The following is an 18,632-nucleotide window of genomic DNA, read 5'->3' as shown; positions in this document are numbered from 1 at the left end:
AAATACATATGCACTATATCCATAAGGAAGAATTTGGAACAAAGTATTAAACCAAGTCTGTTCCAATGAAAAATCCCATGTCAGGATTTGTCCAAATGTCTTTTACTCCCTTTCCTAGAAATCTGCTACAGTTGATGTGAGAAAGCACCAAGAATACTCCCACCAATATATACATATGCTGTGTTGTGCTAGGGGGCACAAATCCTGTCTTGATTTACTCATGTGCAACTCCATTAACACTGTGAGAAATTCAGGGCAAAGTTTAGTTTATTTTTCAAAAAGGATCATGTTTTTACATATTCTAAATAACGCACAAACTCTTTTTGACTGTAAAACCAATGATGTGCAGCCATACACATTTAGGCTACTCATTTAGCTTTTCATTGACTGAATGTCTGACTTGTTTGACTCATTCTCTATGGCAGATATTTTTAAAAGCAAGATTTGACAAAGAGAAAAATGAGGTGAATTTCTAGAACCATAAAGGCATGGAGGAAGAAATTATAGGAAAAATTTGAGATTTTAATGCCAAAACATGATGAACATGCTAAAATATGGGAAAATGTTGCATACATTATTTGGTTTGAAATGGAAAAAAATTATCTATGTGTTTGAGATAATCTCATTTGAATGTTGTCTTTTGTTTAGTCAGATGGAGTAAGTGCTGCCTCTTCTGTGCTGAATTTGGAGAAGTTGATAGAGGGGGATCCACGTGTAGATGTTGAGCCCTGACAAGAGATTGGAACCAGGAAGTAAAGGTAAAACAGGAGGTCCTTCTCTAACTTTCCTTGCCCTGAAATCAAACCTTGTATTTCTCTGTGAGCAAATGTGGGAAGTAGCAACCTTAGACAGTCCACACTCTTTGATGTCCTGCCCCCTGAGCACACACAACCTACTCAGTCACAGTCACATGGTAACTGACAGAGTCAGCATCATTGACTATGAAGTATGAACTCACCAAAGGAGTCTGTCCTCACGTTTTCTGACTCAAAACCTTGTTAGCTATATGACTTTGAAAAGCCTTTTTATTTCTCTCAACTGTTTATATCTCTTAAGAAATAAGAGATTTTAAAATTTTGCCAATGACTCTTTCTGTCCTAAGTTTCTGTCTCTAAACTAATTTTTAATGCTACGTAAGTTGACATTATTTTACCATAACATTATTAAATATAAGGCAAGATATAGTGTGTAAGAATATAGTGTGTATATTCTGTACTGTAGCATTATTAAATATAAGGCAGAATGTATTGTGTAAGGTAGTTAGTGAAATAACAAAACAGCTTATGGTCTGCTCAAATTTGAACCTAAGTGAAACAGGAAACAAAAAAGGGGTTATCCACATTAATTCTTGGGTTATTTATTGACTCAGAACCAGGCTGTCTAGATCTATGTTGTTTATGGGGATGGATAACGTTGGCTGCTTTCAGATATATATAAAGCCTCAAAACTGAGTATGTCAAGTTAATACAAATGCACTAAATACACATTATGTCCCTTTGGCATTAAAAATACAGAAACACAGGTAATAAAAGATGTTACTGCATTATTAAGTTTTGACTAAATTTTGATATATTTATATTCCAACAGGAAATGATTGAAGCATATGACAGGATAGTCTCTCTGAATCCAAGGAGCTTAGGATGGGATGCTGGGGAGAAAAGACGAACACAAACAAACCTGTAATGGATCCTCCCAATATAATAAATACCAATGTTAGACACATATTCCTATAACAAGTCAACTTCTATAAATATAATAGAATCAAGGACAAGAAAAACAGATTTTTTTTTAATTAAGGAGAAGGAAATTGGCTAACTGGGGGATAAGTAAGGTGTGGTGACTGACAGAGTGAAGGTAACCAGGATCAGAATTAGAAAACACAAATCGAAGATTTATATTTTCTCTATTACAGATTAGTGAATTTCAGAGTGAAGTGATTACTTTTGAGCAAACATGGAAAGGTAAGATCTAGGAATATTAACACAGAGACCTAATATCTTATAGTGCTTAATATGTGTTAGGCACTACTCTGAGTATTTACATATATTAACTCATTTAATTCTTTCAACAGCCATTTGAAGGTAGTACTAATATTATCCCTATTTTACATGTGATGAAATGGACATGGAGAGGTTCAATGACTTGCCCCATGTCTGATAGCTAGAAAGTGGCTGAGCTGGTTATAGACCTGGGCAGTCTATGTCCAAAGTCAGCACTCTCAACCATGATGTTGTATAACAGCCAAACGAGTAGAAGAGGGTGTCCATTAAAATTATAGCCTATGACAGCAAAAGACTGGAGAATGGCAAATATTCTGGTTCTCAAAGAGGAAACTATGTTATAAAATACTTCAGAAAACACTCTTAAATAGATTATTAAATTATGTTTTATTAATACTCGAAAAACAAATTATCATGTGGAGTGAATGTCGTTTCCTCTGGAATAAATTACGCCAAACTCAACTCATCTTTTTTATCTTTATGGTTGTTATAACTGATAAAATGTGATATAACAGGTATATTGTACCTTGATATCAGCAGAAGTTTTTCTGTCTTAATAAAGATTACAAAAATCTTCAAAATGATCTTAAAAATGAAAATTAAATAAAATCTTGATGATTTTGTATAAATAGATTCATAGGTAGCTACAATACCTCAAAAGTACTTATAAATGAATCGATACAAAGATGAATGGATGTCTCTAGTGATGCATGAAAACTTTTGTATTTGGGTTAATATTATCCATAATCAAGAATAGGATGAGTGGACTGAGTAGGAATTTATATATTTTTAAAATGCTAAAAGTTTTACTTGACTAAAAGTTTGATGGATTTCAAAGAACATGGTAGTCAAAAATGGTAATGCAGTCGAAGAGAGTGCTATCAGAAATTCCATGTACAGAGCAAGGGAGGTAATAGATGGCATAATTTTAGGATCGCCTGTAAACAATTACGTTCCATGTGAGTGACTCATAATGAAGGGAAATAATTAGGAGGGCAACCTGGATGGTAAAATTTTGAACATATAATGAATGAATAACAGAAGTTCAATCTGTAAAACGTGTGTGTGTGTGTGTGTGTGTGTGTGTGTGTGTGTGTACGCATTCACATATATATGTGTGGTCCGGACATAATTATTGAGATTATGTTGATCTCTTTCTGAGAAACAGATAAGCATCATCAGGATGCTCTGATTCACATTTTAACAGGACCACTCTGTCTCTATATTGTGACAAAAAAAGAGCGAGGTAAGGATGGAAACAGAAAAATAACATACATCAGCGGTCTCCCACCTTTTTGGCACCAGGGATCGGTTTTGTGGAAGAAATTTTTCCATGGAGGGGGGCGGGTGGCGGGATGGTTCGGGATCGCGATCGGGGAGCGGCAGATGAAGCTTTGCTTGCTCGCCAGCTGCTCACCTCCTGCTGTGTGGCCTGGTTCCTAACAGGCCGTGGACTGGTACCCCAGGGGTTGGGGAACCCCGACATAGATGGTAATGATCTAGAAGAAAGATGAAGGTTACCTGGATTGGGATGATTCAGAATGGTACAATGCTATTTTTTTTTTAAACAACTTTATTGGAGTATAATTGCTTTACAGTGGTGTGCTAGTTTCTGCTGTATAAAAAAGTGAATCAGCTATACATATACATTTATCCCCATATCTCCTCTCTCTTGCGTCTCCCTCCCACCCTCCCTATCCCACCCCTCTAAGTGGTCACAAAACACCTAGCTGATCTCCCTGTGCTATGCGGCTGCTTCCCACTAGCTATCTATTTTACATTTGGTAGTGTATATATGTCCATGCCACTCTCTCACTTCGTCCCAACTTACCCTTCCCCCTCCCCTTGTCCTCAAGTCCACTCTCTATGTCTGTGTCTTTATTCCTGTCCTGCCCCTCGGTTCTTCAGAACCGTTTTTTCTTTCTTTTTAGATTCCATATATATGTGTTAGCATATGGTATTTGTTTTTCTCTTTCTGACTTACTTCACTCTGTATGACAGTCTCAGGTCCATCCACCTCACTACAAATAACTCAATTTCGTTTCTTTTAATGGCTGAGTAGTATTTCATTGTATATATGTGCCACATCTTCTTTATCCATTCATCTGTCAATGGACATGCAGGTTGCTTCCATGTCCTGGCTATTGTAAACAAAGCTGCAGTGAACATTGTGGTACATGACTCTTTTTGAATTATGGTTTTCTCAGGGTATATGTCCAGTAGTGGGATTGCTGGGTCATATGGTAATTCTATTTTTAGTTCTTTTGAGGAACCTCCATAGTGGCTGTATCAATTTACATTCTCACCAACAGTGCAGGAGGGTTCCCTTTTCTTCACACCCTCTCCAGCATAAAATGCTATATTTTTTTGGCTTCCCATATCTTTAAAAGTGAAGCCAATAAGATTTGATGGTATTACCTGTAGGATATGGGACACCATACGCCAAGATATTTGTCCTGAGCTATATTTTATTCATAATAAAATTCCAAAATTTAAAGGAAACTTAGAAACCTTCTAATCAAACCTTTGATTCTTCAAAGGAATTCTTTCTACAAAAACCTGCTCCCGCTTGAACACTTCTGTGACAAGGAACTCACTATCTCACACGGCACCCATCCTATTTTAGAGAAGTTCTGCTTTTAAAAGCTCTTTTTCTTATACCGAGCTAACGTCTGTTCCTCTGTGATGGACAAGTGTGCTATTATGATTTATAAAAAAGAAATATATATTTGGTCTTCCTCCTCATTTCTCACACAAAGCTTCTAAAACTCTTGGGAATTCATAAATGATAAGAGCAATAAATGTATGTTGACATTCATAACAGACACCTTTCAAACACACCTGAGTTTATGTTAATAGGGTGATTTTGGAAAGCCTCTAAGGATGGGGTTTGGTCATGAAGGGAAACAACCATGTGAATAAAGGGTTGGAACTTCCAGTCTCCTTCCTCCAACCTCTGGAGGGGAGAAAGGGGCTAGAGATTGAGTTCAGTCACCATGGGTCAATGATTTAATCAACCATGCCTATGTAAGGAAGGCTCCATAAAAACCCAAAAGGTCTGGGTTTAGGGCGCTTCCAGGTTGGTGAACCAGAACACATCCACATGCCACTGTGCCTGGGTCCCAAACTCCATGGAGACAAAAGAACCTGCATTCAGGACCTGACCCTATGTATCTCTTCATCTGGCTGTGGATTCCTTTAATATCCTTTGTAATAAACTGGTAGTCTAGTGAATAAACTGGTTTCCTGAGTTCTGTGAGACGATCTAACAAATTAATTAAACCCAAGGAGGGGGGTCATAGGAACCTCTGATTTATGGATGCTTGGTCAGAAGCACAGGTAACAACCTGGACTTGCGACTGGCACCTGAAGTGAGGATGATCTTTTGGGACTGAGCCCTTATGATGTGGATCTGATGCTATATATCTGAGTAGATGGTGTCGGAATTGAGTTGAGTCGTAGGACACCCAGCTGGTGTTGGAGAATGGCTTCGTGTGGGGAAAAAAATCCCACATGTCAGAATTCGTGTCAGAGAGTAACAAGTAAATGATAAAAGATGAAAAACCTGGTAGGAAAGCGGGTAAGAGAAAATGATGGAGGAACTGTATTTGTTTCTTCACGCAAAACATGGTATGTGTCATTAGGTATAAAACAAATATATTTTTCACTGCCTGAGCAGTTTGGAAGACTATTATTGGGTCATAATGACCATAGAATATTAGTTCATTATTTCTTAATGAGGTTTAAAAAGAATAACATTAAAACATCTTCTCTATCCACTATGCTTATATATATGTCTTGTTGATTCAGTGAGTTTGTATGCGATGATGGTGGTTTTGAACAAATGAAAAATACCATTGTATTCTAATTTATGGCACCTTGGTGTCCTAAGTCTCAGTTATATTTAAGTGTACCTGCCCTTCCATAACGAGTGATCTACAAAATATAAACCAGTAGTTTGGCCAGCAACTAATCAGAATGGATGCCAGTTTGCTTATCAGCTGCATTTCAGCCTGCTTCAAACCAGAGAATTAAACTATTTGAGTGCTGAGCTTAAATACTGCATATTTCTATTTTGTCTTTATTGTAATGAGGAAGCCCTGCCTTTAGCTCCTGCTGTGCACTTTTGGAGGGTCTTCCATATGGTTGCTAAGTATTCTGGCATTTTCCCAACTGTTACAATTGGGTCAGTGGGGGGGATTGTGTGGGAGTAATAAAACCAGGGTGACTGCATCAGGGAGGAATACGATCACTAGACACATCACAGTTTATTGCCTCTCAGGCACTCAAGCACAGCTCAATGCTATTCATTACAACAGGCAGCCAGGGCAAACTGCCTTTTTGCTATAGAGCTTACCCCAAGAAAGGCCGGGACTTGGGGGCAGAGGCTGTTTACTGCTTATGTTTTTTTTTTTTTTTCCTGTTTCCTTACTTCTTCACCTTCCCACAATATCTCAAATAACTTGAGAAGGAGTAAGATGATTATACCTTGCATACTACTATGTTATTCTGAGAAAGTTTTCATGAGCAGACTCTTAGCTAAATTTTAGCAGCAACAGCGGGATGATCAGTGGCTCTGAGGGCTTTGATGTCTCAAGAGGCGGAAAAATGGGGAAGGAAAGTCTGACTACCCCAAATACTTAAAAATCCTTGAGACATGATTCTTAAAGCCAGAGGTGACTAATAATACTGATACTATTATTGAGGTGTCTTCCTATCATAAATCACATCTTTGTAAAAAAGGTACTATGATTTTCATCCTGTGGAAGGCAGTGCTGCTTAAAGCACTAATAGGTTGGGAGAAAAAAGTTCAAAGCAAAATTAAGATTCCAAATAGCAAAATAATATATTAAACAGAGAAAGAGAGACACACACACTCACAAAATGAACGATGAACTCAAGGTCTTGATCCAAAGACAGTGTTTCCCATATTTACACTTATACACAGGATTCTTGAAATAATTCATTATGCTTTTCCTTTTACATAATATGGAGCTTTTTTCCACAGTGAATACCAATGTACAGGTATGTAGCATTCTAATAGGTTCACAGTGTAGCCATAAATTTTCCTTGAGCAATTACAAGAAGTTGAGATATTAAAGAAATAGAGTTGGAGACATTTAAACCGGTATACAACAAATGTGTATGGATTTTTTTCATGTTTCCAGCCAAGAACATTAAATAAAAAATGTTGCCTTAAGGAAGCTGCTCCCCATTCCCTTCCTCCCCCGCCACTCCCAAGCCTAGAAACCTGATCCCCGGAGACCCACACCTGGTGGTCAGAGCCTCGGGCTCAGGGCCGCAGTGAGCGCCTCGGGTCCGGCAGGGGGCTGCGTGGGTGGCGTCGGAGAGACCGCTGAGCAAGTCAGGGCCCCAAAGAACGTGAACTCCCGAGACAAACACCACCGGGGATCGGACCTCAGCATTAACACCAGCCCCTGCACTTATGCCTTGATACAGACAGCAAGGGGATGGTCGTCAATCAACTGGTTCCAGGACGACCCACGCTTGTCCTAGGATTCTGGGGACCCCCTTACTTCCAGCTTCTCCGGGGCAAGAAGAGCGCTAAGTAAGGCTCATCTCTGTCAGCATTCAGCACGGAACCCGCACCTAGAAGCTACCTGACACAGCCCGCAGTCTCCTGCGCACTGCTACCACCTCTAGCCTCGCATGATTCGCCACACTGGGACGCTGCAAGCAGGAGAGCGGGCAGCAGCTGAACTGAGGGCAGCGGCTGCAGCTTCAGGCGCCGCAGTACGCAGGCGCGCGCGCAGATTGCGCAGGCGCTGCCTGCAAGTGACTTCTCCAAAAAGTGTCTTAGTTCGCGGTCACCTGAGCTGAGGGCAACTCTGCTGCGGTAGGGTTCGTGGATACCCGCCCTCCGCGGGTCCTGTCTAGAGACCCCGCCCTCTTCTCTTGCCCATCCGCTCCGCCATCCCGAGCCCTCCAAAGGCCTGTCCTTTCCCTCCGGTTCTTTCCCAGTCGCGGGCCGGACCGGGCCGAGCCGGGCTGCCCGGGCGCGGTCCCTGACCATGGCGTCCCTCTTCAAGAAGAAAACCGTGGATGGTGAGTTCCAGGCCGGGCCGAAGGGGCCCAGCTCTGTCTTTCCCCGGCGTATTTTGCGGGCTTCCGGCCGCGATTCTTGTTGCTGTTCCTGGGGGCGGGGCTGGATCAAGTGGCCCCACAGGTAACCACTTGACCTACCTCGTGCGTCACTTTTCTGTTACCCTATCTCTTCTGACTCGCCCCACCTCAACCTCACCTGGGCAGTCTGGCTTCCTCTCTCTGATAACATAGTCCTTAACAGCCCCGCCCCCAGGTTTCTCCTTTAGCGAGATCCTGAGCATACAAGGAGGCAGGATGCGGCTGACCCTTGAGTGTCATTAGATTTGGTGATTTGATGAATTTCTTATTGGTTTCCCCTGCTTGGTTTACTGCTCCTTCAGTTTGGAGCCGTACTACTTCTGGGCATCCAAACCGGAAACCTGTGTTGAGGTGGGGGAGGGTGTAATAGGCTACTGTTAAAAAATGAACTTGGGTACGGGCCGGTCTTGCCCTAGGAACACCCCATCAATAGAGACGTGAAAAAAATGCTTCTTGACTGACACCGGTAGAAAAATTAAAGAAATCCAGGGGAAGTGCCTGGGTTTAGTTTTCACAGTAGATTTTTCTCCCTTATGATTATCTTTTGCTATCTAAAGAGATATGGTATGCATTATCTGCATAGAAGTTTACATTTTAAGATACTTGCATTGCTTCAGACATTTAGCTCAATGTCATGTTAAGGGGGAAAGAAGTGAATGTACAGGAATATACAAATGGGTATTTATAAGGAATGACTGTGATATGTGTTTATATAACTGTTTAATTAGTCTTGATAGTTTCATTGACTCTACTAGGAATCAAATTCATTCAAGTTATTTAAAAATCATGTTTCTCATTACATGTTGAATCTAGGTTGTTGTTGGTTCAGTCGAAGAATCACTTCTTTGTAAGGGGTCTAACTCTGCCACAAAAGGAGCAGTGGTAGCTAGACAGTGATTGGTACAAACAGGGTGCTCAGTCCAGACCTGGGGTAACTCCTTCATTCCTTTGTAGTGACTTTTCCAATGCCAGCACAATTATTTTGTGGAGGATGACAAAAACATCATCTTTACCCTGCCACCCTACCCTTTACTTCAACACATAATGTCATTTTACCCCTAATTTATCACAGAGCATAATAATATTTTTGCTTATTCTGAGTGGGTGAAATTGACCTTTTATTAACTGAGAAATACCACTTACAACACCTGAAATAACTACCAAGTTGGGATAGGAAGTAATACAATTATGTGAAATGAGTTTTATATGTGTTTTACCTGAGAATCCTATTTAATCTTTAACATGGCACTTTAGTTTTTCAGTGTTTCAGTACCAGTAATATGATTTTCAGTCATTGTATAGTACTCCAGGGGAAAAAAAGGTTCATTTTTTTTGTTTCAGTTTTATAGAGTGAGAATTTACTAAACAGAGGAAAAGGGTTGCATCTTTCTTACTGTGATGTTACAAATTAAATTTTAAAAATTAACATTATAAGCCAAACATCCTGGCTTTAATTGCTTGATATCTGTAAAATATTTACAAAGACATGAATATCAGTTCTATATTTTTAGTGCTGTGCTTCCTGGTGCTTTTGGCAATCTAGGGATTATTGTACTTGAAGTATAGAGCAGAAAAAAAAAAAGACAATGAGGATGTGCAGTGAGGGTGTTTAACTGTATATTTATTTGAAGTTAGGTTAATTCATCCAAGAAATAATGTTTTTGCTAAATACACTTATTTGCGAGAAAAAGATTCTAAGGACTTTTGGCAGGAACTATACTACTGTCTTAAAGATCTGTGTATGAAATTTCTGAATATAAATTTGGCCACTGTGTACATTTACTATAACTACCAAACTGCATACTTGACGTTTTCTTAAATTATCATGTCAATTCAGATCACTTAATGACATCTTAACTGTCGACCTGTACTTTCATTATTTTGATCTAGAGATTTACTGATGTTTTTATTCTTTGTTTTATCAAAAATCAGGTGTTTTGTTTAAAAGGTGACAGCATTCTTCTTAGCAATAATGAGGCTATATACTATGAAATTAAATGTATTCTTATGCATTTCTCCCAGATCCTTAGACTCGTTGATTATTGATCACAAGATCTTTTACTGTATGCTGTCTTTTTATCTGTTTCAGCAATAATGAATTCTGATATAAAAGAAAATATGTAGCTGCCTATAGAGCTGGAGAATAATTGAATCTTTTTGTCTCTTTGGATTGGCTAGAAGAGTTGAGTACTATATCATTAAAGAATACTGCACATGTAAATTAAAAAGGGAGACAACATTAGAGCACTTATTACTATTCAGAGTTATGTTTAATTCATTTTTGACATAAAGATGAACAAGTCTCTGCAGTGTATACTTTGTTACAAAAATTAATGAGAATTGTACCTCAGTGCTAAAGAAGAGATTCTTTTGAATTTGAAATTACAGTTGAGTACTTTTACTGATTTATAAGTTATACACACACACATATATATATATAAGGCATATATATGGCAATGTGTTTATCTACAGTGTTTTTTTGTTTTTCTTTTGTTTTTTTCCTAAGTGGACTAATGGTGACCTATTTATTAAGCTAATTATGAACCTGTGAATCAGGATGCCATGAGGACTTGTCATGAATGCACAACTAAATATGCCTCTTAAAAAGTGAAGTTCTTTAGGCACTATATACTTTTTGTCTGTTTTCCTCACCAAAGACAAACTTGAGGTATTACTCTAAGCCAGCACTATTAGCATTTTGTATCAGTATCTTATTTAATTCTTACAAAACCTATAAGTACTATTATTATCCCCACTTTATAGATGAGGAAACTGAGAGGCAAAGGACTAAGTAACTTGCCCAAGGTCACACAGCTACTAAATTAACTTGGGTACGGGCCTACAGCAGAGCCAGGACCTCATCTCTTTGGGTATTATCATTGTTATTTCTTCTTATTGGAGGGCCTGTGGCACAGTTTAATTTTGCTGTTCTTGCTAAGTACATGGAATTCTCAGCTTTTGGTAGGTACCATGTACACCTACCTTTTGTCTGTGAGCCAGACTCTTTTCTCTCAGAATTAGTATTAGAACTTTAATTTCTAATGGTGGTAGAACTGGAAACAACCCTCCTTTTCCTGACTCTCCCTTAACCCAGCATTTTCTTAGGGAGTATTTTCCAGTCTCTTTTTGCTCTTCATCGAAACCTCTCGAAGGAGTGGTGATGTCTCCTATCTTCACTTCTTTACTTCTCTGATGCCCCCCATTGTACAGCAGTTTGTTTTACATCTCATGTAATGAATGAGATCTTGCTAAGATCATCAATGACTTCTAGATCACCAAATCCAGTGGTCATTTTTTAGGCTTATGTTTTGCATTTGATTTTGACAATAATTTCTTCCTTGAAATTTTCTTTCAGCTCGCATGACATACGACTGTCTTAATTTTCCTCAAATTTTTCTGACTACTCTTTTTCTTATGTTTTTCTTTCATTTTTCCTTTCTTTCTTCCTTCCTTCTTTCCTCCCTCCTTTCTTCCTTTCTTCCTTTTCTGTCCTCCTTTCTTCCTTTCTTATTTGAACCTGCCCTTTAAATGTTAGTATTTTTCTTGGTTCCATCTTGAACTACCACTATTCTAATTGTACATTCTCTCCCTACATGATCTTATCTAAACTCTTATTATTTTAGATATAACCCAAGTGCTGACGGATCCCAATTGTGTATCTCTAGATATATTTTTCTGAGTTTCAGACCAATATATCCAATAGTTGCTAAGCATCTCCGCCTTGATGTCCCAGATACCTCAAATTAAAACAGATCCCAAACAGAATTCATCACCATCTCCTTCAAGTCAGTTCCTTTACTGGGTTCTCCTCTTCTAGTGTTTGGCACTTCTTGATTTTGCCCTCTACCTTCAATTAATTACCAAGTCCTATCCCTTTTGCCTCTTAAATGTTTGGCACATATGATCTTCCTTGCTCTTATTCGGATCCCATTTATCTTACACTTTACTACATCACTTTTCTGTGTTTCTTTCCTGTAACTTCATAGCCTTTAAATCATTCATCTATTGGGTTGGCCAAAATGTTTGTTTGTGTTTTTCTGTAAGATGGCTCTAGTAGCACTTAGTTGTCTTTAACTTCATTCGAAACAATTTTGTTAGATTGTGTGTAATGGCTGTCATATCAGCGTGCATTTAAAAAAAAGACTTATCAAAGCTGGTGAATTTTTGTGTAGCCATTTTAATATTGAAGATGGAAGAAAAACATTTTCGGCATATTATGTTTTATAATTTCAAGAAAGGTAAAAACGCAACTGAAATGCAAAAAATAATTTGTGCAGCGTGTAGAGAAGGTGCTGTGACTGATCGAACGTGTCAAAAGTGGTTTGCGAAGTTTCCTGCTGGAGTTTTCTTGCTGGACGGTGCTCCATGGTCCGGTAGACCGTTGGAAGTTGATAGGGATCAAATAGGGATCAAATCGAGACATTAATTGAGAACAATCAATGTTATACCACTTGTGAGATAGCCAACATACTCAAAAAATCCAAATCAAGCGTTGAAAATCCATTGCCCCAGCTTGGTTATGTGAATCACTTTGATGTTTGGGTTCCACATAAGTTTAATGAAAAAAAACTTGACTGTATTTCTGCATGTGATTGGCTACTGGAATGGAAGAGATCATGGGGCAAGCAAAATGAACCACCACCAACCACACCAAAGGTCGGTCTTCATCCAAAGAAGGTGATGTGTATATGGTGGGATTGGAAGGGAGTCCTCTGTTATGAGCTCCTTCCAGAAAACCAAATGATTAATTCCCACAAGTGCTGCTCCCAATTAGACTTAACTGAAAGCAGCACTCGACAAAAAGCATCCAGAATTAGCCAACAGAAAACGCATAATCTTCTATCAAGATAACGCTAGACTGCATGTTACTTTGATGACCAGGCAAAAACTGTTACAGCTTGGCTGGGAAGTTCTGATTCATCCGCCATCACCAGACATTTCACCTTCGGATTTCCATGTATTTCGGTCTTTACAAAATTCTCTTAATGGAAAACATTTCAATTCCCTGGAAGACTGTAAAAGGCACCTGGAACAGTTCTTTTCTCAACAAAATAAAAAGTTTTGGGAAGATGGAATTATGAAGTTGCCTGAAAAATGGCAGAAGGTAGTGGAACAAAATGGTGAATACGTTGTTCAGTAAAGTTCTTGGTGAAAATGAAAAATGTGTCTTTTATTTTTACTGAAAAACCAAAGACACTTTTTGGCCAACTCAATACAAAGTTGCCTGTGTGATTGATATATATGAAATCCAAATCTTACTATGCTACTCCTAAGTATATATCCATTTATTGAGTCTCTAGCACTGAAAGGATCAAGTGAATGCTCTTTAATAAGGTATGTATGGCCCTGCTTGATCTGGTCCTTGTCTTCCTTTCTAGCCATGTCATTTTACTCTCCAAGAACACTTCTCATATTCATCTGCATATACCATACTCTTTCTCACGCTGACATATTTTAAATTATGATGACTTTTTGCATAGAATTCCCATCTGCTTCCCGATTTGCATTCGCCAGAATCAAAGTAGATCCTCACGCACTTCCAAAGTTGGATTATGCTTTTTCTAAGTTTTTCCTTCATTCCACATTTGCAAGGTTGCAGAGAGTCTTCAGCATAAATGAAAATAGCTGCAGCAGTTTAGAATTTAGAGAGTAAATTCCAAAATAGTAGCATTTACTAACCAAAAGTTGTGTTCCCAGTATCCAGAGCTTACTATAGTCTACATCCATATTATCGCCGCTCACCTCGAACCTTAGTACAAGTTTAGAGATAATTTGAGTAATGTTACTGACAGTAGAGGAACAAAGCTTCTTGGGTTTTGCCTCATTGGGGTGGTATCCATGTATGCTAGTTTTCCAGAGTTCAGAACCTGTGAAGTTTTGACTAAGTTGGATAAATCTGTCAAGAGTCAGTTGTGATGCCACATTTTTTATAGCTCAAGAAGGAATAAAATTTACCATCTCTATATATTAGATCCCCTTCAGAAACATTCTGCTTTCTTCCAAGTAAAATACAAAATTCTTATGGTGCTACCTACAGTAAGTACCCAGATCTTTCCTAGCGTGTTGTGTGTTCCCAGAGTGATTATTATTCTGAATATTTAAAAACTCAAATTACTTTCTGTTTGGTCCCTAAATTCTTGGCACACCAAAGAAAAATAATTGAATAAGGAATTCAGGAGCACCATTCTCTCTTCTGAGCATTTTTCTGAGCAAAAATTTTTCATACTTTTATTTATTTATTTGTTTAATTTTTAGGAATGTAGACTATTCTCTTTTTATTTTGAACAATTTCAAATCTACAGAAAAGTTGAAGTGACAGTATTCAATGAACACCCATTTTCGCATTGCCTAAATGCACCAGTTATTAACATTATGCCACATTTGCTCTCTCTCTCCCTCCTCTATGTTTGTATATCTTTATATGTACTTATATACACACATGTGGGTTCTTGTTGAACTATTTAGGGTAAGTTATAGACATAATGAAACTATCTCTGAATAGTCCACCAAATATTTCCCAAGAATAGGATGTTCACCTGTATAACCACATGCCATGATGACTCTCAAAAAATTTAATAGTATACAATAACATTATTTAATATGGAATGAAATTCAAAATTTCCTCTATTGCCCCCCCCCCAAATCCATTATTGCTGTTTTTGTTGTTGTTGTTTGTGTGTGTGGGAGAGTGGTTACCTGAGTGATGAAAAAAGACTTCCCGACTTATGTGGCATTTGAGGGAAAAACAGAATGTTGAGAAGAAATAGTCATGTGATGATCTGGTACGTGAACCTCCTAGGCATAGAGAACAGCAAGGCAGGAGGCCCTTTCAGAAGCCTAGGAACAGATATTTCTGTAGGAAAATATCTTTCCTCTGTATTTCTCCATCCCAGGCATGATACCAAAGACTGGTATTTCTTTTCATGCTACCATTTTCTACCTTCAAGTCCATCCATATATCTGTGAGACTGTTCTTTCAAAGGGTCATTCCCTCATTCCCTTACTTATCTAAGCTGAAAACTGCCCTTTGACAGTTTTCTGAAGCTGTTATTGATGATGATGCCAAAGGCTGTGTCTTTGAGAACCACGTAAGACCCAAAGATGTGCCAACAGCTGACATCTCAAAACCTTCCTTCAGCTCTTGAAAACACTGATATTTTAATAATAATGAACAAATTCATTTCAATGAATTCCTCAGGGCTTGAGTGACTTTTGAGACTTTACTGGTGGGGGAAAAACATTCCTTATTGCTTCCTTTTATCCTACCTTAGGGCTAGACTCCTATTCTCTTCTTAGTGTTCTACCTCTTCCTCCCAAGTGAGTCCTGCTGAGGTTTTCAACTTCAACCTTGTTCTTAAGTGGATCTATGTATAGAGTAAAGCTGTTGGCATGATTCTCTACTGTCCTTTCTGTTTCCTATAGTTTATTTATTTTTGTTTTTATTTTTTCTTTTTCATGTGTTTAAAACTGGTTAATTAAGCTGATACCTTTTCTCCCTGATTTCTCATATATCATGTCCAAAGCCTGAGAAACAAGTTTGCTTTGCATATCAAATTCTGATTTCTCCTCACCCACTCTCTCATTGTCATTGTCCTTCTGCCTCTGAGTAAATTTGGCTTTTAGAGCTGGTATTTTTGGGTTACTGGCCTTTAGTATTTGTTTCTTACCCCTTAACCTTTGAGTTTGGAGCATTTTTGCAGTTTTTTTCTCCTCATCAACCTAAGAAAATGGTATAGCCCCAAATGGCCAGGACCCCCATCCCCCTTTATTGTTCACTGGTGAGCTCCACCATGACTGCTTTAGCTGAACTCACACTCCCAGCTCTTCTGTTCATAGCCACGATCAGGGTTTATCTAATATCCATTGTCCCACTATACTAGTGCCAGAGTACCCACTATTTCCATTGATACTAGCTTGCAGAGCTTGCACATGAAATCTGAAGAGGAAGCTCACTTTCCTCTTGGATCTTGATTTCCAAAACCCAGTTAATGGAGATGGTAAAGCAGGATGTGGGAGCATTTTGTGCTCCTTTCTCAACCCATGTGATCATTAGATTCAGGATAATTGGTAGGCAATAAAGTTGCATAAATCAAAATGATTTTTCTCTGAAGAAATATATTTAAAAGCAGAAAAAATATATTAGATTAAAAAGTCCATCATGACCTTATAGTAAAGTGGCAAACCCAGTACATGGTACGCGGATGCTGTCTAAGAGACCAGCTTGAATCCAGCTGAGTGGTACAGTCGGTGAGTTGTGCCTTAGCGCTCATGGGGCAGTAATCCTGAACTTTCCGGAAAGCTTGAGACAGGCCCCCTCTCTTTTCTCAAACGATAGGCACTTTAGAGGATATTACTCGCAAATTAATGAATGTCTGTATTTGCAGTTGGTAACCACTTTTTGCTTTAAGCCTCAGATGTGCAAATAGCATGTAAATGAGCAGGGTCTAGAAGGACAGCCATAGTCCAAGTTGGGGCTTGGCCTCAAATCCCAGTAGAGAATTCTAGTGAGCTAGACCACATGAGAGGCTCTTTTAGATTTTATTTTTTGGCTTTTTTCTTTCTTTTTTCTGTAAGCAGATAGGCCTTATTGGCTCAGAACCAAAGAGTACAGAATGAGCTTTTCTCTCTGTATCTTCTTAAGTCCAAAATTTACATCAGTGATCTTATCACTCTAATGTATACATGCCTTCTTTTGTTCAGTTAAAAAGAGCCTGAAAGGCTTGAGACAGGCTTTAGCTCCCAGAGTGGAGCAGGCCTGAGTGGCTTTTTCTCAGTGTTGTGCTGGGTGTGGGTGAGGAGAGGGTGGTGGGTGGGGGAGTTCCCAGACCCTTTGGACCTCACCAAATGGTAACAGAGAGAGCACGCCACAGGCACTCCCATGTATTTTCACATTGTGCAAGTTCCCTATAGCCACCTGCTACGAAACACTTCACAGTGCCCCACGAGGTAGAAGAAGTGCTGGCGTATGAGAGTTCAGGGAGTGATCTTGACTAGAGGGGGAAACGGGATGGACAGGGAAGCACAGGATAGGCAGAGCCAAGCGCTCCATCTCTCCTAGGTCAGCAGTACTTGCACATATTTCTGTTATGGTCATAACTCAGAATGAAAAACGGGACAGCAAAAAATTGTAAGAGAAACATCTGATTATTTCAGTGTTACATTTTTCCGTTGTAGAAAGGTATCTATCGTAGTTCAGATCTTACTATGATAATTTGTTAAATTATCAGCCATCTTTCTTGATAACCAATAGATTTTATTATACGTTTTTAAAGAAATGTGTTAAATTATGACTATAAGGCAAATCCTTTTACATTTTGATATATGTTTGTGCTGCCTTAGATTACCCTTAACTAATATATTGGTATAGTTGTTGACACAAAGTAAAATGGGAATACAGATAGGTAAATAAAATAAAATGTGTTCCTTGCTCTTAAAGAGCTTGTAATCTTAGGAATCAATCAGACCTACTAAGAAATAAATATGATTGGGAATAAACTTGGCCTTAAAAACATTAAAATTGTCTCAGAATCTTTCTCATGTTATTCCTTCTGAATTATCTAGAAGACCAACTGGGGGTTTAGTGTAGGGATTGTTTTTAAAGAACATTAAAGAGTAATTTGTTTTATAAGATATACCTATCATCTCATATGAAAAAATATTTTACTGTCTTTTCCTACTTACCTTAATATGTTTTAAAGTGTTATGACTGTTTTAGTATAACATTAGATGCTCTTGGTTTATAGCCTAGAACTGTTTAAATATTAATAGGTCTATTAACAATAGGCTGTGGAATATGCAGTAGTTAATTTTCTTTATTTTCCTTCTCTTATATACAGTGACAGTTATGGTACACATAGTTACATAAAATTAAGAAGAGTGAAGTCAAACTATTTAAATTACGTTTTGTTAAAATTTCATGTCCTACTTGTTTTTCAAGAAAGATGGATATATCTGTTCTTTACTCTGATTCTCTGACACCAACTGGGTGTCTCCAGCAGTTCAGTTCAATACTAACACTAACTGTCTAGAGTTAGCACAGACCCCACACCACAGGTTAAGGGCTCTGTCCACAAGACTGTCCTCACTTAAGAGGCCAGTCACAGTCCTAGATTACCACCAGTACTTCTGACCGACCAGCTATAAATTCTAGTGTCACCACAACTCCCTCTTCAGGTTTGGTAATTCACTAGAACAACTCATAACTCAGGAAAGTGCTTTACTTAGTATTACCATTTTATTGTAAGGATGCAACTCAGGAACAGCCAAACGGAAGCAAGTTATTATGCAGGGGGGCGGTGGTGAGGGGTGCAGCTCAGAGCTTCTCTGCCCTCTCTGGACATGTTACCTTCCCAGAACATCAATATGTTCACGAGCCCAGAAGCTCTTCTGATCTCTTTGTTCAAGAGTTATTATAACCCAACCTCTGGTCCCACTCCCCTCTCCTGAGGGATGGGGCTGAAATTTCCCACCTTCTAATCAAATATTTGG

General features: G+C 38.6%; 1 protein-coding gene across 1 annotated transcript in view; it reads left to right on the top strand.

The window, feature by feature from the left end:
• Window positions 1-7,812: 7,812 nt before the first annotated feature.
• CHMP2B (charged multivesicular body protein 2B) overlaps window positions 7,813-18,632 on the top strand; it is a 29,897-nt gene continuing 19,077 nt past the window's right edge. The window contains exon 1 of the mRNA XM_024740854.1: window positions 7,813-8,066. Within this exon, the coding sequence (XP_024596622.1) occupies window positions 8,033-8,066 (34 nt within the window). The 5' untranslated portion in view covers window positions 7,813-8,032. The remainder of the gene's footprint in view (window positions 8,067-18,632) is intronic.

Source organism: Neophocaena asiaeorientalis, unplaced genomic scaffold, assembly GCF_003031525.2.
Source record: "Neophocaena asiaeorientalis asiaeorientalis breed wild unplaced genomic scaffold, Neophocaena_asiaeorientalis_V1.1 scaffold420, whole genome shotgun sequence".
NCBI classification, from domain to species: Eukaryota; Metazoa; Chordata; class Mammalia; order Artiodactyla; family Phocoenidae; genus Neophocaena; species Neophocaena asiaeorientalis.
Note: the sequence above shows the minus strand (reverse complement) of the source record. Positions and strands in the feature narration are given on the sequence as shown.